General features: G+C 37.7%; 1 protein-coding gene across 6 annotated transcripts; it reads left to right on the plus strand.

Moving 5' to 3' along the window:
• The first annotated feature begins 1156 nt into the window (after positions 1-1156).
• Positions 1157-22705, plus strand: SRSF12 (serine and arginine rich splicing factor 12). 6 transcript variants are annotated; one of them, XM_036871631.1, is made up of 5 exons: positions 1157-1343; positions 9764-9885; positions 11180-11287; positions 11463-11604; positions 17404-22705. In XM_036871631.1, exons 1-5 carry the CDS (start codon positions 1279-1281, stop codon positions 17771-17773), a joined length of 807 nt encoding a protein of 268 aa, XP_036727526.1. In that variant the 5' UTR covers positions 1157-1278; the 3' UTR covers positions 17774-22705. The 6 variants fall into 6 exon arrangements, with proteins under 6 accessions (XP_036727526.1, XP_036727522.1, XP_036727523.1 ...); XM_036871627.1 differs by adding an exon at positions 2980-3012 and having other exon boundaries at positions 9764-11604; XM_036871628.1 differs by lacking the exon at positions 9764-9885 and adding an exon at positions 2980-3012 and having other exon boundaries at positions 9995-11604.
• Positions 22706-23752: the final 1047 nt, after the last annotated feature.

Genomic DNA, 23752 nt, shown 5'->3' on the forward strand with positions numbered 1-23752 from the left:
GCCTCCTCTGCCGAACTGTAAGCTTCCTGAGAATGGGGGCCCTCCCCCACCCCTTATATTCCCAGGCCAGGCCTGAGCTTGCTGTGCCATAGGAATCACTTTTTGAATGAATGGCCACTATTCCAGAAGCATTTGCCGACCTTGGTAAACTCTCACAGCCTTTGAGACCGCCGTGGGCTAGGTAGGGTGACCATATTATTTACCCTCCAAAATCGACCACTTCTGAGAATGAAAAGGGGTGCTACTAACAATTACAAGTCACCTGGCTACAGTCCTGGTAACAGGCTGTACTGACCACAGGGGCAAATGTGAAGGCAGGAGGATAACCAGAAGGGGATGGATATGACATTTTGGAGAGACGGGGAGAGGATCATTTAAATTTGCTTAATTGCCTCTGCATTTTCATTGATTTCTTCTACACCATGTATACATTTGTTCATTCTTTTATTGTCTGGTCTTCACTCAAGGATGTAAGCTCTATGAGGACTGGGACTTGACCTCTTTTGTTCGTTGCTCTAAAACGCACCTAAAATAGTTCCTGGTGCATAGCAGGTGCTCAATAAACACTTGAGTGAATGTACTCAGAGCTGAACGGCGTACCCTAAATGAATAATGGATGAAGAATCAAAACACATAGAAAACAATCCTCCCAGTCTGAAAGCCTAAAGAGTCTCAACACTAAAGGGGACAGGAGGCGGAACAATTGCCAAGGTCTTGGGCGGAGGATGCAAGAATGAAGGCCCCAGCGGCCAAGCGGCTGTTGCGCGGTTGAACTCAGCCTTCACCCCGCCCACCCCCCCATCGTGACACCCTCTCTCCGGAAGCTCTCTAGCCCCCGGCTCATCCGCTTCAGCCCCTATGACCGCTCTGGTCCCTGCCCTCCTGTTACACTGTGACCCCAGTCGTCTCCTCCCCGAATCCCATTTGACTCCGGGACCCCCACGCGATCCCCTCTCCTGATCCCCTCAACCCCTGGCCTCCTGCACCGCCGCCTTCTCAAACGCCCTGGAATCCCGGCACCCCGCGTCGCCCCCTCCCCGCACCCCGCTCGGCGTCGGCGCCGCCCCCGCCCCCGCCCCCGCAAGGTCCGCACGGACTGACTCGCGCCGCACAGCGCTTCCCCCGCGCCCGCCTCTGCGGCTGCGCGCTGGCGGGGCCGAGGCGGAGGGGAGGGGGTCGCGCCGGGGGCCGGCGGAGCTGCTTTGGCTGCGGCGGCAGCAGGAGACGGAGCGAGCCCGGCGGCCACGGGCAGACCCGGAGGGAACGGAGGAAGCGGTCATGTCTCGCTACACGAGGCCCCCCAACACCTCCCTGTTCGTCAGGAACGTCGCGGACGCCACCAGGTGAGCGGCGGTGCCGCCGCAGGTTGGGGCGCGGGGGAGGGGCGGGTAACGGCCGCGGGGCGGAGCCCGGCGGCGGCCCGCGGGTCTGCCTAGCACCTCCCCGCCGGCCGGGCCGGGGCGCTCCGCGGAGGAGCCCTTCCCGGGGCCGGCGGGAGCCCTCGGGCTACTCGGGGCCTGGGCGGGACTTGCGCCTACGCCCTCCCGGCCGGCGTTCCGCCCCGCCGCGGCCCCGCTTCCGGGCCCCGTCGCGCTTCACTGCCCCCGGCACCTGGGCGGCGGGCCGGTACACATCCCCACCGCGAGACCGGCGGAGCGCCGGCTAACCCTTGCCCGGGAGCCGGTCCCTCCCCGCCTCTGGCCCTGAGTGTTCCTTGGGTGGGTGCCTGCGTCTCGCCCCTTTGTCGCCGTACCGGGATAAAGCCGCGCATCTTACCTCCTAAATGGGAAGGAATTGGGGATGGTGAGAACGCGTTACGGAATAATGCGTACCTTGGGCCTTACGATTCCCTTTGCCTGTAGTCGGTAGTCTGGTCTACTTACAGGTGGTGCTGGTTAAATTTTATTCGTTGCACAGTTTTATACTATATACAAAGGATAACTTCAGTGAATGAGATTTCTGTGTTTTTCTTTAAAGTTCTGAGTGCAATATAAACACCCATCATAACGGTTTGGATAGACTTCCCTGGTCGGTTCTGATGCACTCAAACCACCCCGCCCCTCTTTGGAGAATTCTGTCTACATAGTGCCTGAACATAGATGTTAAGGAATGACTTCTTCTTATAACAGTGTCTTTCTCCCTTAATAAGGGCCAGAAGGAATACCGGGGCGGGTGGACATTTTAATAAATGTCTAAAATAATATACATTTTCGTATCACTGGGCTTGCTTAATTTACTCTCCAGCCCCCCATCCCAAACTTTATAGGTATACAGGATTATCTTATTGTACATAAGGGAAAGCTGCAAGTCAGCGTGTTAATGACTTACCTGGGGCTTCACAGCTGGAAACATATTGGAGCGCTTGACTCCAGAGCCATCAGGAGTAATCATCATAATTTACCTTTGAGAAGTAAATGTTAAGTCTTTTTAAAAAATTTGATCCCTGCTATTATATATATATGTCACAACTGTAAACTGTGAGTTAATATACTTTAACATCCTAAAGATGCCTGTGTTTACATTTCTTCTCTCAACCTGTTTAATCAATATATTACATAGAAAATTTATAACTTGGGTAAGGTTAAAACAATTCCCACAGTTAAACAGACCACTTGAATACTGAATAAGATCAAGCCTCTCCAGTGTGCCTACAAAAAAATGAAAGGTTTCCAATTCTAATGGCCACAGGGGCCAGCCAGGGTAATATGAATGAGTGAAGGTGTCACGTTAAGGGACAGTAGTATGGTATGGACCCTGGCAAATGAAAAAGAACATGTGCCATCTCAAGGGGGCAGTGACTGATACCAAGCTTCAGCTGATAACTGCTGTATAGACATTTGGACTTGTTTTAAATGTTTAAACATTGTGTAGGCAAAGTAAAACATATACACATGTGACACATGACCTCTGATCTAGATAATCAAGACTGATAATTGAGATTTATTGATTTCCTTTTCCATTTTTTTCACGACTTTCTAGCACTGCCACTGGGGGACAATCAAAATCTAGGAGGTTTGTATTAATGAAATTATAATAATCGCTAACATTTGTTGAGTACTCACTGTATACCAGACACTGTACTAAAAACTGTACTATGTTATCTTATTAAATTTTCAGTAACCTTATATAACAGATAAGAATCTGAGATTTAGAGACACTAAGGATCGTTCCTAAAACTGCACAGCTGTTGAGTAATGTTATGAAAGTAGAATCATCACATGTAACCTTAATTAATAGCATTTTTGTACAAGGTGGCATATAGTGTAAGTTAACTAGCAATATGACACCCAGACACATTTATTTAGTTATTTATAATTAATTAATTTTATTTTTGGCCGCGTTGGGTCTTTGTTGCTGCACGTGGGCTTTCTCTAGTTGTGGCGAGCAGGAGCTACTCTTTGTTGCTGTGCACGGGCCTCTCATTGCAGTGGCTTCTCTTGTTGCGGAGCACAGGCTCTAGGCACATGGGCTTCAGTAGTTGTGGCACGTGGGCTTCAGTAGTTGTGGCTCACGGGCTCTAGAGCGCAGGCTCAGTAGTTGTGGCGCATGGGCTTAGCTGCTCTGCGGCATGTGGGATCTTCCCGGACCAGGGTTCAAACCCGTGTCCCCTGTATTGGCAGGCGGATTCTTAACCACTGCGCCACCAGGGAAGTCCCCTAGACACGTTTTAAATTAGCTTTAACATTTGGTATGCTTATAAAGAAAATCATTGGGATATATGTTAAAACAAACGGTATAAAATTATAAATACAGTATGATTTCAATTACATAAAAAATGAAGGGGAAATCTATATATATATATTACAGAAAATGATCCTGGAAAGAAATCCCTTTGAGTGGTTTTCTTTTTTTTTTTTTTTTTTTTTTAAATTTTTTATTTATTATTTATTTATTATCCATTTTTGGCTGTGTTGGGTCTTCGCTGCTGTGCGAGGGCTTTCTCCAGTTGCGGCGAGCGGGGGCCACTCTTCATCGCGGTGCGCGGGCCTGTCACTATCGCGGCCTCTCTTGTTGCGGAGCACAGGCTCCAGACGCGCAGGCTCAGCAGTTGTGGCTCACGGGCCCAGTTGCTGCTCCGCGGCATGTGGGATCTTCCCAGACCAGGGCTCGAACCCGTGTCCCCTGCATTGGCAGGCAGACTCTCAACCACTGCGCCACCAGGGAAGCCCTGAGTGGTTTTCTTTATCTTGTTTTCATATTTTATTTAATGTTAGTTTTATAACAAAACTAAAACTGTTTCTTTGAAGTGGCCATTTTAATACATATGGTAAAGCACAGGACATTAAAACACATTATAGGTTAGCATTAAATTTGTTAGGAATGAAATTGAGCATAAGAACTAAAGAAAGATTTTTAAATTTTATAATTTTATAATTTGTGTTATGTTTCTTTTCACTGGTGAAGTAAGATGTGGACCAGGAAGAATATTAATTTTAAATCTTGGCATTTTGTGTACAGTAGTCTTTTTAATGTCAGATATAGTTTTCTATTGGAACAAAGTAATGTCGAAATCTCAAAACATTCCCATTTTGATGCTTATCATCATGTTAGGTTGGGGAGCACCCATTAAGTACTTATCTTGGATATACTTAGTAGCCTATGGTTACAGTGTGTATGAGGCTACATTAATATTGATATCAGTGGTCATGTAGAAAAAGCATTAAACAAAATCCAGCAAGATTCATGATAAAAAGTCTCAGCAAACTAGGAAGAGAAGGGAACTTCCTCAGCTTAATAAAGGGCATCTGTGAAAAACCTATAGCTAATAACATACTTAATGATGAAACTGAATGCTTTCCTCTTAAAAGACAAGGACGTCCACTCTCACAATCTCTATTCAGCATTTTATTGCAGGTCCTAAGCAATGCAACAAGGCAAGAAAAAAAGACATAAAAATTATAAATGTAAAAGTAAAACCTGTCCCTATTCTTAGGTGACGTGTTTGTTTACATAAAGCTGTAGTAACCAGTAATGAGTTTCAGTGAGTTATTAGGATATGAGGTAAACTTAGTGAAAATTCTATTTCTGTATACTAACAGCAAACAAATAATGAAAAAATTTTTTAAATTCCATTTATCTTAGTATTAAAAAACATACTTAGGTGGGACTTCCCTGGTGGTGCAGTGGTTGGGAGTCTGCCTGCCAGTGCAGGGGACACGGGTTTGATCCCAGGTCTGGGGGAATCCCACATGCCGCGGAGCAACTGGGCCCGTGAGCCACAATTACTGAGCCTGCACTCTAGAGCCCACGAGCTATGGTTGCTGAGCCCACGTGCCACAACTACTGAAGCCCGTGCGCCTAGAGCAATGACAAGCCACTGTGATGAGAGGCCCGCGCACTGCAGCAAGGAGTGGCCCCTGCTCGCCGCAACTAGAGGGCCTGCGTGCAGCAACGAAGACCCAATGATGAAGACCCAACACAGCCATAAATAAATAAATAAATTTATTTAAAAAAAAAAAACCACATAAAAACATAGGAATAAGTTTCACAAAAAAACATGTAAAAACCTTTGCATTGAAGAAGACTATAACATGTTGCCAAGAGAGATCAAAGCCCAAAATAAATTGATAGATATACTTTGTTCTTAGATTGGAAGACGCAATTTTATTAAGTTATCAATTCAGTCCCAATTGATTATATTATAGATTCAAGGCACTCCTGACCAAATGCTTTTTAAAAAATAGAAACTAACAAGTTAATTCTAAAATATATTAATATGCAAAGGATCTAGAATAGCCAAAATAATTTGGAAAAAGGTCACTGAAGCTGGAAGATTTATACTACCTGACTTAAAGATTTACTAAAAAGTTACGGTACTCAAAACAGTTTGATATTGGCCTAAGGATAGACAAATATATCAGTAGAACAGAAGAGAGGGTCCATAAATAATCCATACATATAGAGTCATTTGATTTTTGACAAAGGCACTAAAGCCATTAGAGAAAGGAAAGTCTTTTCAACAAATGGTGCTGTAACAACTGGATGTATGTACTAATTATATGAAAAAAATGTGCTGCGGCCTCTACCTCACGTAATTTGAACTGGATCATCAATTGAAATGTAAAAGATGAAACTGTAAAGCTTGTAGAAGAAAGCATAGGAGAATATCTTCATGACTTGGGGATAGCCAGAGATTTCTTATAGGACAAAGAAAGTAATTACCATAAAAAATAATGATAAATTAGATTTCTCCAAAATGAAAATTTCTGTTCATTAAAAAATAGCATTAAGAAAGTAAATAGGCAAGCCAAAGACTGGGAGAAAATATTCACAGAACATATATCTCACAAAGGACTTTTTCTCAGAATAATAATGAACTTTTACAACTCAATAATAAAAAGACAAATGTTATTATTAAAAATGGGCCAAAAACTCAGACACTTTCAAGAGAAAAATATCCGAATGTCCAATTAGCACATGAAAAAGTGCTCAGCGTCATTTGTTGTTGGGGAAATGCAAATTAAAACCACAGTGAGATTCCACTTAACACCCAGTTGAATGGCTAAAATTAAAAAGACTGACAATACCAAGTGTTGACAAAGATTGGCACAACTGAAACTTACATGTTGGTGGTGGCAGTATAAAATGGTGCAACCACTTTGCAGAACTGTTTGGCTCTTTCATAGAAATTAAATATATACATCCTCTTTTAAAACCCAGAAATTCTGCCCCTAGAATAAATGACCCATAAGCATGTAAAGATGTTGCACCTCACTGGTGTTTAGGTAAATTAAAATTAAAATAATGAGGTACGCATTCACTTTATATCCTTCAGAATGGCAAGGAGTAAAAGATGTTAGTGAGGAGTTGGATCCTTAGAAACTCTGATGCATGTCTTGGGGAGTTTAAGTTGATTTGGCTACTTTGGAGAACATGTAATGAAGCTGAAGATATTTGTACTCTCCAACCCATCAGTTGCATAGCTAGTGGTACATCCCAGAGAACTCTGAAGAGCTCTAGGAAGCACATGCATCATAATGTGCACTCTAGCACAGTTTGCAGTTTAAAAAAGAAGCATTTTAAAATGTTCATCCACAGAAAGATGTATGAATAAATTGTGGTTTATTCATAACCATACCAATACAGAGTTAAAATGAGTGAACTAGAGCTACGTGGAGAAATCTCAAGGGAGGAGAAGGAAAGGTGCAGAATTTTACAAATAGTCTGATACCATTTATGTGCATTTGCAGTAGAAATACAAAGTTATGCAGAGGAATGAGGAACACCAACGATTGTTTCTAAGGTAGGAGGATGTAATATTTCTTTAAAAATACTAAAAATTACAGCAAATTGGGCAAGTGTTGAGATATAATAAATGTTGTTGGTAGATACATGGGTGTTTCTTTTATTATCTCTATACATTTCTGAATGTCAAAATAGATCACACCAAAAATGCAAAAATAAATGAAAACAAAACAACAGCTCACAGGTGAGGGAGTGGAGACAATGAAAGGGAACCAGCTGTTTTGAGATTTGTTCCTTCAGACTTCTGGGATTCTAAGCCCCTGTGACACACACACTGCTCCAGCCTCTTTTATATTATCTAGGGTCCTCTTCTGTCAGCCACTCACATTTGGCTAATGGAATTGGTTGCCTCCTAAGACATTTATTTGAATACTAGCTTTGCTACTGGCTGTGTGTACCTCTGGGCAAGGTAACTGCTCTCACTCTGTCTCCTTGACTATTACATGGTAACAATGTGTTCTTTGCTCATTAATACAACAAATGTATACTGAGCGCCTACTGTGTGCCAAGCAGCTATGCTAGTTTCTGAGATACACTAGTGAAGACACCTGCTTTAGAAGCGATTCTCAATCCTGAGCCTCAGAATTGCCTATGAAACCTTTAAAGACTTTAAACATAACTGGGGCTCACCATGGGAAGCACGTATTAGGTCAAGGATTAATGCATCAGGCTGGAATGCCTGTTTCTATAATATCTCCTTCACAGATGATTGCAATATTCAGGAATGGTTGAGAATCTTTACCCTGTAGTCTATGTTTTATGGGAGCAGGAATTGTGTTTTTCTTGTACTCTTCCATATTCCTAGAGCCTGGCCCATAGTACATATTCAATAAGTATTTGTTGAATGAATAAACAAAAGAAAAAAGACATTGTCACTGTCCTCTAAATCTAAAGTTAATAGTCTCTCAGGGAAGGCAGACAATTAAACATGTTATAGTGAGTATTAAATGAAATAAATATAATAAATAATAAAAATGTAGTAAAGTTTGTCATAATATTGCCGGCACTGCCTGGTATATAGTGGCTACTTAGTCAGTGTTAGTTGAATCTTTATGTACTAACTCCTAAATCCAATCTCTAGCATTAATCACTGACTTCTAGTCTTGAAAAGAAAATAACTAATATAATTCGTATAATCACCGTTTTCAGTTGCTTACAGAATTCTTATGGATGTTCCACCATCACCTCAAATTTGGCATTTCCAAACCTGAAAGTTTCTTCTTTTGCCTCTCCTCCCTCTTCTATTGAACTGTCTTTTCCAGCTATCTAGTTTTTATCATGGACACCATCTTTCTTCCATTTGCCCGAGTTAGAAGCTTTGCAGTCATCTTAGGGTCTTTTTTCCACACAATATGTTTTGACATACTCTGATATCTTCTGAGCCGTGTTTTGTGCTCATAGCTTGATTTTGAACCCCTAAGATGTCCACGAGGCAGCAGGGTAGAGTGGTTACGAACCCAGATTAGTGTCAGACTGTGGGAGTTTGCTTCCAGCTCTGTCGCTTGCTGGCTCCGTGACCTTAGGTGAGTTCACTTGTCTGTGCCCTCATCTGTAAACATCTGTAAACATCTGTTGTTATGGGAATTTATAAATGCATTATAACTGTCAGCTATTAATGCTAAGTATTTTATCTCTTCAGTTAAATTGTAGCTCCATGAAGACAAATACTATGCGATGTATTTCTTTGGTGTCCCCTCTTTAGTACCTATCACAGTAGAAAGCATATAAGTGACTCAAAAATACTTGTCAAATTTGAGACTATGGTAGTTATTTTTGCTTTATGTTTACTAGTAAAACAACCATTTTTCTTTAAAGCCTGAGAAATAATTTTAGGACTTCTTCAGAATCTAATTCTTGCTATCTGAAAACAATGAACATAAATGTGAAATTATAGTGAGATGAATGTGTTCTTAATGAAAGAGTTAATAGAACTTTCTATAGATTGACAATTGAAAAGTCTTGTAATAGGAGTAACTTTCAGAAGTGGATATGCTATATATAAAATAGGTAACCAACAAGGACCTATTGTATAGCACAGGGAACTGTACTCAATATTTTGTAATAACCTATAAGGGAAAAGAATCTGAAAAGGAATGTATATATATACACACACACATATATACACACTCTGAATCACTGTGCTATACACCTGAAACTAACACAATATTGTAAATCAACTATACTTCAATTAAAAAAAAAAGCAAAAAAAAAAAGTGGATGTCCTGGGTTAGTGTTTCCTCAACCTGACTAAGCATAAAAGCCCACCTAGACTGCTTGTAAAAATACAGATTTCCAGATGTCATGAATCAGAATCTCCAAAAATGAGACCTGAGAACTTGTTGTTTTCTTTATTTTTTCCTTCTTTGCTAAACCCTGGGTAATTCCTGTGAGAGACAATTTTAGATAATGCTAGTCCAGATAATATACTTTCTTTTGAAGGTTTCAACTGGATTTCTGTAGGCAAAATATCTTAATCCAGCTATTCATATTTCTTTACCTTATTTCTAAAACACTTCAGGCCTGAGGACTTGCGCCGTGAGTTTGGTCGATATGGCCCTATAGTAGACGTTTACATTCCGCTTGACTTCTACACCCGCCGCCCGAGAGGATTTGCTTATGTTCAATATCCTTTATTTTACTGTGTGCATGTGAATAGACTACATACATGTGCATATACATATATGTACTCAGGAGTATATTTTATGAGATTAATATTGCCTAATTAAATGTGTTTATTTCTTTATCTCAGAAAATCTAAAGCAGTCCACAGTAGCTGGCAAGCGCCCCTCAGTTTGAACCAACCTGTTAGCTAGAATCCAAGCATAAACCGAGCAGGCGAGACAAAAGGCACCTAAAGTTCAAGCATCAAGGAGTAAAGAGGGAGGGTGGACACAGATATAAAGACCTGGAAGAGGGGAAGTCTTTATCAAGCAAAAGACAAAGCCAACACCAGGTTGAGACTTCGGCTTTCCTACATTTACTCAGAGTTCCAGAATCAAAGCCAAGTCTGATGTTGGTTCTGCGTCTCTTATAAAGTCCATCTTGCAAGCCCTAAAGAATAAAGGTCAAGGTTCAAGATCAAGTGACATTGAGGTAATTGCCAAAGTCTCATTTTGTATTGCATTACTTGAGCTTTTTCTGTTTTCTATTTTTAAAAAAGTTAAACCAGCAACAACCTCCTGAAATACAGCTATTTAGTCGTTTTATATAATTTGTTTCCATTTATTTAGGTTTAATATATAATTTATATAGATAAGGGAGTTTAGTGGGGTATTAGAAATCAATATATGTAATTCCAGATGTTTGCAGATTGTTTATATATTTCTTTTATAATCATATCCCAAATAATAAAAACATAAAGATATTTTAAAGCAGTAGGTTCAAAGTTAAATATCATTTTTAAAGAACCAAATCAGTTTTGAATATATGTTTTAGCTCACTTATATGTGTGCACTTTTGTTTATAAGTAATTTCTCCTAAATTAATTTAAAAAGCCTTTTAATGAAAGAGTAATTTTAATTTCAGAATAAAGATTTCTGCATGCTGATTTTTTTTCAGTGAAAAACCTGATAAATCTTTTACCTAAGAGAAAGGAGTGAGTCCTAAACAGTTTATTTGATAATACTAACCAATGTTGGACTTATCTTTTTCTCATAGTTTCTAATTATACATGCATACTACAGCTACACTGATGTATACATTAAAAATATAGAGATTTGTTTCTGTTTTTTTATTTTTAGATTCACTCTTCTGAATCATAATGGGGCATTTGTTTTGATAATAAGTGACATTTTTTTCTGATTATTCATATTAGAGATGTGAGCTTAATGACTTGAGCTTGTTTTTCCTAATAATTTCATGTCACATGTAAATAATTCTTTAAAAATAATATTTTTATTTGATATCTGATGTTCAAAGTGTCCTTAACAGCTAGTCATATTTGAAGATGTTCGTGATGCTGAAGATGCTCTTTATAACCTCAATAGAAAGTGGGTATGTGGCCGTCAGATTGAAATACAGTTTGCACAAGGTGATCGCAAAAGTAAGTGTGACTAAATAGTGGATCTTGTTTATTTAGCAGAATGAGTTTCAGCAATGACAGATTTTTTTAATTTAAAATTCTTTCAGAATATACTATTCGAGTGGTTTATTTATTGAGTGGTTATTTATTGAGGTTTTCAGGTAATGAATTATAAATCTTGAATTTCATATTCTAGCACCAGGCCAAATGAAATCAAAAGAACGTCACCCTTGTTCTCCAAGTGATCATAGGAGATCAAGAAGCCCCAGCCAAAGGAGAACTCGAAGTAGAAGTTCTTCATGGGGAAGAAATAGGCGGCGGTCTGATAGCCTTAAAGAGTGAGTACAAAATACAAGGGGATTGAAAACTTAATTTTCTTAATTTTAAAATGGAAAACATTTTAAAGAGTTTTCAAAAACAGGCCACCAGAATCATTTTATTTAATATACATAAAGAATCAACTTTTGTAGAAGGATATGCTCTTCTCTATTTGTCATATATTGTTATTTTAACTTGGGTTTATTAGATACCTTCCAGTGTTTTCATTTCATGACAGACTTAACTTTAACCTTTTTAGTAGAAAGATAATATATACTGAGGAAAAAACAAAAAATTAAAAAGTGTATACTTGACAAATAAAATGAGGATTTTAAAAACATAAAATTTTCCTAAATGAACCCCCAGGTTAAGAATCTTGAAGTTTTATGATTAAAAACTCATAAGAAATACAGTGTAATCACTGTGAAAGGAAGTTGACTAAAGTTAATGTAAATCAATATATTTATAAAAGGCAAATTATTTTCAAGAATAAAGTCCAAGTACAGTAGTATTGTAGGAAGAAGACATAAAAGTGGTAGATTTTTCAGAAAAAGATATTTGCAAGTTATCTATTTTGCCTGCTAGGAGTTTGTTTCTGTTAGAATAATAGTAAATCACAATGGAAATTAATTATTTGGTGAAGCTATTTAAGTAATAACTGAAATTGTACTAGCATGCCTAAATTCCTAAACACTTAGGCACTATTTATCTTGAGTTTTAATGTGGTGATTTTTTTCATAGGCATGTAGAATTTTAAGGTGAATTCTGCCCTTGAAGAATGATCAGCGTTTACACTAGCATCCTCTTTCTATGAGTAATAAGAGTTGGCTCTCCTGGGGATTTCCCTGGTGGTCCAGTGGTTAAGACTCTGCGCTTCCACTGCAGGGGGCGAGGATTTGATCCCTGGTTGGGGAACTAAGATCCCACATGCTGAGCTGTGCAGCCAAAAAAAAAAAAAAAAGAAAGAAAGAAAAAGAGTTGGCTTTCCTGGGCCATATGTCGTACCCCTACGCTGTCCCATGACGACATAGCCTTAAATCAAAAATGATCTGCAGAACTGCTCGCTTTCACTCCAGTCCTTCCATTCCTCAACTCCAAGAGCCTAGACAAGGAAAAGCCCAACATAGGGTATATGTACCAGAGCTAGACAGAGAGTCTTTGCCCCAAGTCCCTAGTTCTAAAAACAAGACTGTGAAGTGGCCTGTCTCCAGTCCCTCCAGCCAAGTGGAAAGAAAAGATAGGGAGAGAGAAATACCCAAGAATCTTGATTACTAGAAAATGTGGCCTCTTCAGAGCCCTAGAATCTTACATGTCAGCTCAGTCCCTCTCCTTGGGTATGAATCAAATGCTTTGATCTTGGCTCATTCTGAGGGAGGCATGCAAGTAGGAGGAAGCCTTAAGCTCCTTTTATAAGCCAGAAGAACCCAGGTCAGGATTGAGCCATCACCAAGATTGGTAAAGAAATATTTAGGAACAGTCATACTGTGTTCTGGAATTTGATTCTTTTTATCATACTTTGATAGTGTAAGAATATAAACCTCCCTTGTGTCTGTGGAGAATAATCCATTTTGTTCCATGGCCAAGGGAGAGCCATTTTCCTACTGATTGATTATTTGAGATTTTGACACTGATATACTCAAATACAAGTTATATTTATAGAACCTAAAATGTGGGAACAAATTAAGAAATTTTACATGCCATGTGTATAAGAAAGTCACACCAGTACCAATGGTACTGCTTCTGGCTTCACAAAAGACATGAATAGTAAGAAAGTGATGTTCAACAGTTCACGTTACTATAAATTAATGAATGGTTAATAAACCAAAAATCAAAGTAGATGTAATATTGTACCTAAAGCAGCACTGCCGTAATTTATTGAATAATATCTACTGGCCTTGGTGAAAAAGACTTAGTTTGTAAAAGAAAAGGAAAAAATTGCCCATCTAATTCATTAAGAATATAAGCGGTTTCCAAATGCGATAGAGCCTTGATTAACCAGAACATTCACAGCATTTTCTGCCTTCTAGTGGCAGTAAAGTATACTACTTGGCTGGAGGAAAAACAAACAAAAAAGAAGTCTGTCAGTTATCGCAGTCATCATGGAGTATCAGGAATAGAAAGAACGGGGACTCCCTGGTGGTACAGTGGTTAAGACTCCACACCTCCCCTGTAGGGGGCCTTGGGTTTGATCCCTGGTCAGGGAAATAAGATCCTGCATGCAGAGCGTCCAAAAAAAATAAATAAATAAATAGAAAAAAAACCACATTTTCTTGCAAGACAATGCTGTTCTTCTCTGTTCTAGTTATAAGACCGTTGCTTAACCTCTCTGACCTCAGTGTTTTTTATTTGTAAAGTTGTATTATAGAGAATGCAAATGTTACCCAGTTCTTAAGTTTCATAAGGATCAGATTGTGTGTGTGTGTGTATGTGTATGGGTCAGCATATAGATAAGTCTAACATGTACTATAAATATATTCAGTGTATGTGGTGTATTACCGTAGATAAAAAGAGGTCACTGCTTTTGCCTTTAGTGGATGTGGGAAAAAACTAGTTTGCTGCTATCATTAGACTGTGAACTCTTTGTGGAGCAAGGACTTTTGTCTTAATGCTTAATATCCCTAGCATTTATCAGTAGTCCCTTACTCAGATATTCCATAAATCTTTGTTAAATTTGTGTCAGTGAATGTGTATATACTCCTAAATATTCCTGAAGAATGTTAAAATTGCCCCTAGTCCAAATATAGCATCCTTTTTTTTTTTTAAGTTTTATTGAAGTGTAGTTGATTTACAGTGTTCTGTTAGTTTCAGGTGTACAGCACAGTGATTCATTTATATATATATATTCTTTTTCAGATTCTTTTCCCTTATAGGTTATTACAGAATACTGAGTGTAGTTCCCTGTGCTATACAGTAGGTCCTTGTTGGTTATCTATTTTATATGTAGTAGTGTTTATATGCATCCTGTTATTTTTCTTATGTTAGAATTTTTTTTCCCAAGGACAATTTTCCCATTTTGTTTTCTACAACTGTCTACAACAGGAATGAAACAATAATTTCTAAAAAACTGTGCTTTAAAAAAAATAAAAATAAAAGACTGTGCTTTTATTCTAAAATATATTCTACATCAATATGTTTATACTTTCCAGTGCTCTTTGTTCCTTCCTGTAGTTCCATGCTTCTACCTGGGATTATTTTCCTTCATCTTGAAGCATTTTTACCGTTTCTTAGAGTACAAGTCTAATGGCAGTGAATGTCTGAAAACATCTTCATTTTATATTCATTTTTGAAAGATATTTTTGCTGAAGATAGAGTTATAAGTTGGCAGGAAGTTTTTTTCTTTCTTTAATAATGTCATTCCATTGTTCTGATATCCACGATCAGTCTTAATGTTGCACCTTTGAAGGTAATGTGTCTACTGTTCTCTAGCAGATTTTCAGATTTTTCTCTTACTTTGGTTTTCAGCAATTTCACTGTGACATGCCCAGCATAGGTTTCTTTGTATTTATTCTACCTGAGGTTTACTGAGTTCCTTGAAATTGTGAGTTATTATGCCTTTCATTAGTATTGGAAAATTCTAGGCCATCATCTCTTCAAACATTGCTTGTACCTTATTCAATTTTTCCCTTAGGCCACGTGAGTATGTACCAAATAACTCTTATGCTCTCTGTTCTGGATTTCTTAAAATTTCTTTTCTCATTGTGTTTCACTATAATATTTTTCTAATGACCAGTTTGCTATTTCTTACTTCTGCTGTATCTAAACTGCTATCAAATCCATCTAATGACTTTTTTCTTTTTTTTTTTTTTTAATGAAACTTTCTAGGAGTTAAGCCAGCATTTTATTTATTTATTTTTATTTTTGGCTGTGTTGGGTCTTTGTTTCTGTGCGAGGGCTTTCTCTAGTTGCGGCAAGCGGGGCCACTCTTCATCGCGGTGCGTGGGCCTTTCACCGTCGCGGCCTGTCTTGTTGTGGGGCACAGGCTCCAGACGCGCAGGCTCAGTAGTTGTGGCTCACGGGCCCAGTTGCTCCATGGCATATGGGATCCTCCCAGACCTGGGCGCGAACCCACATCCCCTGCATGACAGGCAGACTCTCAACCACTGCGCCACCAGGGAAGCCCCATCTAATGACTTTTTAAGTTCGAATATCATGTTGTTGGTTCTAAAATGTCCATTTGATTCTTTTTATAGATTCCAGTATTGTTTAAATTCCCCATCTTTTTTTATTTATTTGTCTTTTCCTCTTCTTTTCTTTTTTTTTGGTATTTTTTTGGCTGTGCCCCGTGGCTTGTGGGATCTTAGTTCCTTGACCAGGGATCAAACCTGGGCCCCCTGAAGTGGAAGCTCAGAGTCCTAACCACTGGAATGCCAGGGAATTCCCTTATTTTCTTGAACATGTTAATCATAGTAATTTTAAAAATTATTTTCTGAATAATGCCAATATCCAAATTATTTTGGGTCTCATTCTTTTGTCTTTTATTTTCCTTAGCTTTTAGTCATTTTTGTCTGTTTTTCACATACCTCATAATTTTTTATTGGATGTTGGACATTACTGTTGAAAGATTATAGAGGTTTTGGATGATAACGATTCTCCAAAGAAAGCTGTTTTCTTCTAGCGGGCAGAGCATTGGCAGATCACCTTGATCCTGTCAAGGCTTGGTTTGAGGCACTGTTAAGGCTGATCCATTTCAGCTTTACACTTACTCCTAGGGCATGACCCTTAACCTGGAGGATGAGGCCCTTTTGGCTTCTTAATTGAAAGCCTGCGTTGTCACTCAAGGCTCCTTGACCTTTTGGGGGGCTTGAATTCCAGCCTCTCTCACCAGCAACTCTGTATCTGAGAAAATTTCAGCTAAGTTCTTTTTTTTTTTTTTTTTAACATCTTTATTGGAGTATAATTGCTTTACAATGGTGTGTTAGTTTCTGCTTTATAACAAAGTGAATCAGCTATGCATATACATATATCCCCATATCCCCTCCCTCTTGCTCAGCTAAGTTCTTAAATCTTCCAGCTGCTGTTTTCTGCTGACCTCTTAGAGTCTAATCCTGTGCATGTGCAACTTGGAAGACGGCCAGCGACTGAGGAGAACTTGTAGGCAGATCTTAGGGGGTGGGGGTTGCCTGTGGTGTCCTTACCTCTGGGATTTTCGTCTCTCCAGTTCTAGCCATTTTCATGGCCCTGAATTCTAACTTCTGTCTCTGCAGCTTAGTCCAATAGCTGTTTTCTAGTTGGGCTCAAGTCTCCCGTGCTGGCATTTGGAAAATGGTCTTAGGAAAAGAGCTATGGCTTGTAACCCCTCGAGTTCTGCTTGTGTTGGTAATTCTCCAATGCCTTTTAACAGTTGTTTTATAAATGTTGTCTACCTTTTTTATATAGCTCTTTTCTATGGGAAGATTAGTCTAGAACAAGCTGCTCTGTCATGGCAAGATTCAGAAGTCCTCCATCTAGGTTTTTGTCTTTATAAACATTTGATAAGCTTTAAATATTTTCTTTCTTTCTTTTTTTTCCCTTCAGATTTTCTAACCTCTTAGGATTATGTAACCCAGACTAAATATGCAAAATAAATATATTTTTCAGAACTGGCTCATAAGATATATTGATATCTAGCAAAGTCAAAATCTTTTGGTCAGATATTACAAACTTGTACTTATGTTTGAACCAGAAGCATGCATGATAAAATTAGAGTTGTTTCTTTTAGCTTATCCAATAAAAACATAACTAATGTTATGTAAAGTATATAAGTTCCTTAAAGTGTTGTTTCCTAACCTATTAACTATTTTTGTGTGAAATATATACTCTGATATTATGGATGTTTGCAGGTCCCGACACAGGCGATTTTCTTACAGCCAGTCTAAATCTCGCTCCAAATCACTACCAAGGCGATCTACCTCAGCAAGGCAGTCAAGAACCCCAAGAAGGAATTCTGGTTCTAGAGGACGGTCAAGGTCTAAGTCCTTGCAAAAAAGGTCCAAGTCGATAGGAAAATCACAATCAAGCTCACCTCAAAAGCAGACCAGCTCAGGAACAAAATCAAGATCACATGGAAGACATTCTGACTCCATAGCAAGATCCCCATGTAAATCTCCCAAAGGGTTTACCAATTCTGAAACTAAAGCACAAACAGCAAAACACTCTCATTTTCGATCACATTCCAGGTCTCGGAGTTATCGTCATAAAAACAGTTGGTGAACAGCAACAGAAGAGTGCTACGTAGTATTTAATATGTTATTAAACCTCTCATTATGTTAAATAAAAATTCTTCAAGGCTTACAGAAAAAGTGAGTTGATATTAGTTACTTTGGGCATGTGCAAGAGATAAAATCTCTCTAGCTTGGGTTAATGAAGATTTGGTCTCGATTTAAGGGCCCATACCACAAATTATGATGTGAGTAATGTCCCATTTTATGGACCATTTTTTGTTTACATTGTGGCAGAAGGGTACTTTTCAAAGGAAATGGATAAAATGGAACTAATTTGGAAAATTGGACTTGGATGTTAAGTATTAATAATACTAATAACTTTTACAAAAGTTTTTTTACTTTAAAGCACTTTCCTTTCATGTAAAAAGTAATTATGACCTGTATAATCGCATAGGGCAAACTTAAGACTATTTGACATCTTACGTCTCCTTTTTGTTTTCTCTTTAAACTTGGGCCAATTCCTGATGGGTATTAATTCATATTACAAAATTCTGACATTTCTAAAAGTAGAGTTTATAGAGAGATCAAGCATTCAAAAGATACATTCTTTCCTGAGCTCAGAAAAGGTTTATTTTTACTGGGTGGAACAGTATAGATAAGTAGACATTAAATTGTATCCTATACCATATTTATTCACTTCAGAAATATCGAAACGTTATAAAAATTCTGAGTTTTGAATGGTTTGAGACTACTCTAAAAATGATGTGCAACACTCATAGTCCAAAAAATTCATATCAAGCCTTACACATTTGAAGAGTGGTACATTTTGTATAAAAATCATACTTTATACCATTAATTCTGCATACCTACTTTTCATCTATTGCTTAATTTTTCTTTTTAGAGCTCTAGCTGACGACTTTAAATTGTATAGAATAAGTCTTATTTATTTTTGGAAATGTTTAGTACCTTGTATTAAGAAACTCAAGACTGCCTCCTCAAAAAACAACTTTGCAGTATTGGGATTTACATTACACTGCCCTTCATTTTTTTAAGCCAAATAGCTTTATTGATATTCATTGCTTTTGTAGTTGTTAAAACTAAGAATTTCTTTAAAAATGTGTTTGTAGATTATGTTTTTCAGAGGGTTTTGGTAGTATTTGTGATAAAATGGTTTTGCATATGGTTATTATAGGGGATATATTTATAGAGCTCTACTTGTGTACCTTGTTGAATTACATTGAAATTAAAAGTTCTCAGCCCATACAGTTAATATTTGTATCTAGAGTGCTTTAGAAAAAAAATATGTCTTATATTTTTAGCATATAGGAGCCAATATTGCTTCTATTCTGAATACAAATTCCATTTTTTTTTTTTTTGCATTTTACATCCTGTGTAAGAAATAACTTTACAAAATAATTTATATGCTGGTAATATTTGGACAGGTACCGTAAATTCATGTATACTGTACTTTCTGAGTAGATTTTCTCTATCATAGCAAAATTTATTTCAAAATTATAGCTCTTTGAAGTGTTCAAATATAATAAAAATTTAGTTATAAAATTATGTGGCAGTATTGAAAATTGAGAGGACAGTCTGAAGAAAGAGCAAGACAAATACTAATTTTTTGAATCTTCTAAATAAATGTTTGGGTTTACATACACATATATGTAGTTATTCCAGATACTAACTAGGAGTTGATTGTAGTGTCTTTACATTTAATCATTATATCTTAGTAAAAAGTTAATAAGGCAGTGTTTCTGAACATGCTTAATCCTTCGATTTACCTCTGATTTGGTTTTCCACTGTAATCCCTGGGCTGCTTAGGAGGATTCTGTTTGGTTTGATGGAAAAACTGGAATGATAATAGTTTAAACTTTCTGATCATTTACTATGTGCTTGGCACTGCTCTGTAAGTTTTACATTACTCACTCATCACAACAGCTTTATGAGGTCAGTACCACTGCAGATAACGTAAGTGAGACGTGGAGAGGTTAAATGACAGGCACAAGGTCACACAACCATTACACTTTGGAGCTGGGTGGTGGCTGGGCTGCATACGGCCCTCCCTGATCACCGTGCTTGTCTTTTTGGAAGAGAAAAGTCTTTGACAGATACATGCTAAACTAAGATAATATTGAGAGGAAAAGGAGAGAATAGAATTTGGAAAGGAAATGATTATAGGGTTCAGTGAAAATGGGTTCTGTGACTGAGTGGAAATTGATTGGCAGTTGTGCTGATATCCTGGAAAATTGTCCTCTGGGTACATCTATTCTAGGGTTCACTTCTGCTGTAGAATTGTTTCTTGGACCTTTTAAGAGAGGATACTTAGGGTAGGATTGTTAAATAAAGCAAATGTATCACACATCTGTGATCATTTCCTTTAAAGATAATATATTTACTCAGGTACTTCCTATGTTTAGTGTAGGGGCACTACCTACCTCCATTTGTTCAAGATTCATAGAGGATAAGTTAATGTCAAAGAAGATAAAGGTGGCCACCATGACTGCTTGGTTTCTTCTCCCCATGAATAATACACAATTTCTGTATAGCAGCTGGTATTTTGTAGCTGCAAACGTAATGGGGGAATATGCCAAATTTTTTATCTGGAGTCGGGTTTAATCTTGTGCCACTAGGCTGTTTATTTTTAAATGTAAAATATTAACTAATTTCAGGACTTTATATGTTATCTGAGATACGACTATTCTAAGACATGCTGTTGTATTCAAATAAATAATTTCTGCCTTTATTCCAATTCCATTGCATGAAGCAAAATTAGTCGAAGTTTAAAGGAAGAAGCGTTTAGAAATACTTCTATAATTCTTCTATACTACATTAAAATTGTAATTTCTTATATAGAGTTAAAAATTAAATTTGTTTTCCAAACAGTGTGGTAGACTATTTGGGGTATCTGTATAAATAAATACATGCTACTTATGCAGAAGATCTTAATCTGGTATCATGAAACCGAAGCTTCAGATCTAGGTCCTGTAGGTTTTCAAACAAGTCCGTGACTCTCGGTATTTTAAGGACCAGTGGTTCAGTGAGACATACGGATGTTAGTCTCAAAACTCATATATTTGATTAGAAAAATTTAAGTATTAAATGAAGATTACAAACTTAGCATCTAAATTACTCCCTTGATGAAACTAGGGTATTTAGGATCATAACATTAGCTCTGGCATTGATCTAACCATGTCAGTTTAGGCCCTCTGGAAATTTTATATCATGTACCTTTAAAAAGATGCTCTTAAAATTAAGCAAATTAACCACAGCTTTGTGCATCCCAGACAAGTCCCCATTGCCTCACATAGACAGCCTTGGGGGAGTAAGCACTTCACTCCTGACTGGGCTAGGGCCTGGCCCCACTGCTTAGAGAATGCCCCTAATGCACTGATCCCATCCCAGGAACACAATAGAGCTGGGACAGCCCACAGAGAAGGTGAATGGACTGTAATTGATGGATTGACTGTGATTATGGAATTAAATTGGGTACATCTTTTGAAAAGAAGCAAATAAAGCGTAAAGATATTATGGTCAAAAACCTATTTAGAAATATAATATTCCCTTATAGAAGTGTTAGATATTCCAGGTTGATTCAACTTCATTCAAGTTAAAACAGTACTTTACAATAATGACAAATACCATTTTTTATTTAAAGGAATCATGTGAGGAAAGACTGAATTTAAAAATATACATAGGATACTATACCACATCAGTAGTATTTTCCCCCAAAAAAAGGTATAATGTTTTTATTTTGGGGAAAGGGTTATATGATCAGTCTTTCTTGAATTTTATGTTCTAGGAATGTACCACAATTTTGAATTTATGAAAAGAAATAGTATCAACTTGTGGAGATAGATGGATGCTAAGTGGGTTAATGGTTACTGTTTTTTAAATGTATTATGTGATTTTAAGCATATGTTTGGTTCACACGTTTCAAAACACCATATTCAACCTACCTGTAAGTTTATGAACTAGTAAGGTTACAAATTAAAATCAGGAATATCTTAGGGTATGTCAGGTTTCAGGTTCTTTCAGAATGCAGATAGAAAATTTAAAGGGTCAGTCTCTCCAGATGAGAGAATATCTAGCCAGTTATCAGTGCTTTGTGCTAGAAATGGATTGATTGCATGTTCATTACTGTTTGATCTTACGTATTGCAGCTTGTGTAGGATGAGCAGTTTCTCAGAAAAAGTGTAATTGAAACAAGAAGCAAAATTACCGCTTTTCTTATTTAGGAGTATAATTCTGTGAACTAAATGCCTAAGAACTATATGCTTTTTAGAAATGGGTCCATAGACATAGATTGAGGAAAACCACATTCTAGTTTTCTTGGCTTACTCCTTATAGTATAGACTTAAAATGCTGTTAAATTGACTAATTTCAACAGAAATCTCAATATAAAATAGTCTTCCAGGCTCAAGTGATAGCCTATTTTTTTTTTCAGTAAGAAAAATTCAATGGATTTTTTTGTGGGGGAAGTTAAGAGCCATTCCTATGACATTTGTGAGGCGGTGTCTGCTTTGTGGGAATACTACTTTACACCTTGAGAAAAATTACTCTGTTGAAGACCTTTTTTCAAAATCGACATAAGCTGTATAACTGGTCTGACTCTTCAGGGCATTCTTACATTTTAAAAATGAGATGGAATGTTACTTAAATTTATTTTAACACGTTGTAAAATATTTATATAATTTCGTAAGAACCTTAAGGAAAAGCATTAACATTCACATTGTCGGTAAACCTTAAAATTTTGGCCTTAAAATGTTAAATGTAGCTGAATTAGGAAAACTAATGCTGTAGTTTTGTTAGGATAGTCATTATAATTTTTAATGTGTATATAAAGTCTAACCATTTTTGGTGTTATTTTGTACTTTATAATTCCCTACTCTTGCCATATAATCTATGTGGGATTTTTTTAAAAATACCACTTAAAAACATGGATAAAAAATTTTTATTCTAAAATATCTCATATTATTTGTAGTGAGGTGGATGGACCTAGAGTCTGTCATACAGAGTGAAGTAAATCAGAAAGAGAAAAACAAATACTGTATTCTAACGCATATATATGGAATAAAAAAAAATGGTACTGATGAACCTAGATGCAGGGCAGGAATAAAGATGTAGACATGGAGAATGGACTTGAGGACACAGGGTGGGAGTGGGAAGCTGGGGCGAAGTGAGAGTAGCATTGACATGTATACACTACCAAATGTCCAATAGCTAGTGGGAAGCAGCCGCATAGCACAGGGAGATCAGCTCAGTGCTTTGCGACGACCTAGAGGGGTGGGATAGGGAGGGTGGGAGGGAGGCTCAAGAGGGAGGGGATACGGGGACATATGTATGCATATGGCTGATTTACTTTGGTGTACAACAGAAACTAACAGTATTGTGAAGCAATTATAGTCAAAGATCTATTAAAAAATAAAAATAAAATATACGTGAAAAGCACTTGTATGAGGTGCTCTTAGCTGCCTGTCCATAGTCAAATATAACTGATACTGTAAGGTTTTGGTGACTGCACTTTTGTCCACCTTTTATCTACCTTGACTAAAAGGTGGTGTTTTTACATGAATATCTATCATGGAAAGTGGAACTACACTTAAGGAATAATTTTAAATGCTTTTAACTTTCCATTAACTCCACTGATGTTAATTCAACATTAAAGGCTTTGAAGAGTAGGAGCCAGCCAAGTGTTAAGAGTTGCACCCTGCTTTATTTACCCTTCTACCTCCTGGTCACCTCAGTGCTAACCAGCCCTTCAGCCATCCCCTTTCTTCTTCGGGAATCTCATACAGACACACTTCCTTACGCTACTTGAAGTTCAAGTTATTCCACTTCAGATAATTGTTTAACTTTCCCCTCAAACCATGGGCAGTTATTATAAATGCCCCTCAGAATCTTTATAGTCTCCACCTACCTCTTTATCCTCTCCTAATTAAAGTTTCTTCAGGCTTTAACATTTATTTCAACATTAACATTAAATGTCAACTGTCACATTTCCCAAGTAAGACAATGCTTAAATACA

Source organism: Balaenoptera musculus, chromosome 12, assembly GCF_009873245.2.
Source record: "Balaenoptera musculus isolate JJ_BM4_2016_0621 chromosome 12, mBalMus1.pri.v3, whole genome shotgun sequence".
NCBI lineage: Eukaryota > Metazoa > Chordata > Mammalia > Artiodactyla > Balaenopteridae > Balaenoptera > Balaenoptera musculus.

What these genes read in the sequence shown, in the direction of transcription:
- SRSF12 (XM_036871631.1), top strand. Translation starts at nt 1,279, where the DNA reads ATGTCTCGCTACACGAGGCCCCCCAACACCTCCCTGTTCGTCAGGAAC. An exon ending in TCAATATCCTTTATTTTACT is followed by an intron (nt 9,886 to 11,179) that starts GTGTGCATGTGA and finishes CTTAACAGCTAG; the next exon opens with TCATATTTGAAGATGTTCGT. An exon ending in CGGTCTGATAGCCTTAAAGA is followed by an intron (nt 11,605 to 17,403) that starts GTGAGTACAAAA and finishes GGATGTTTGCAG; the next exon opens with GTCCCGACACAGGCGATTTT.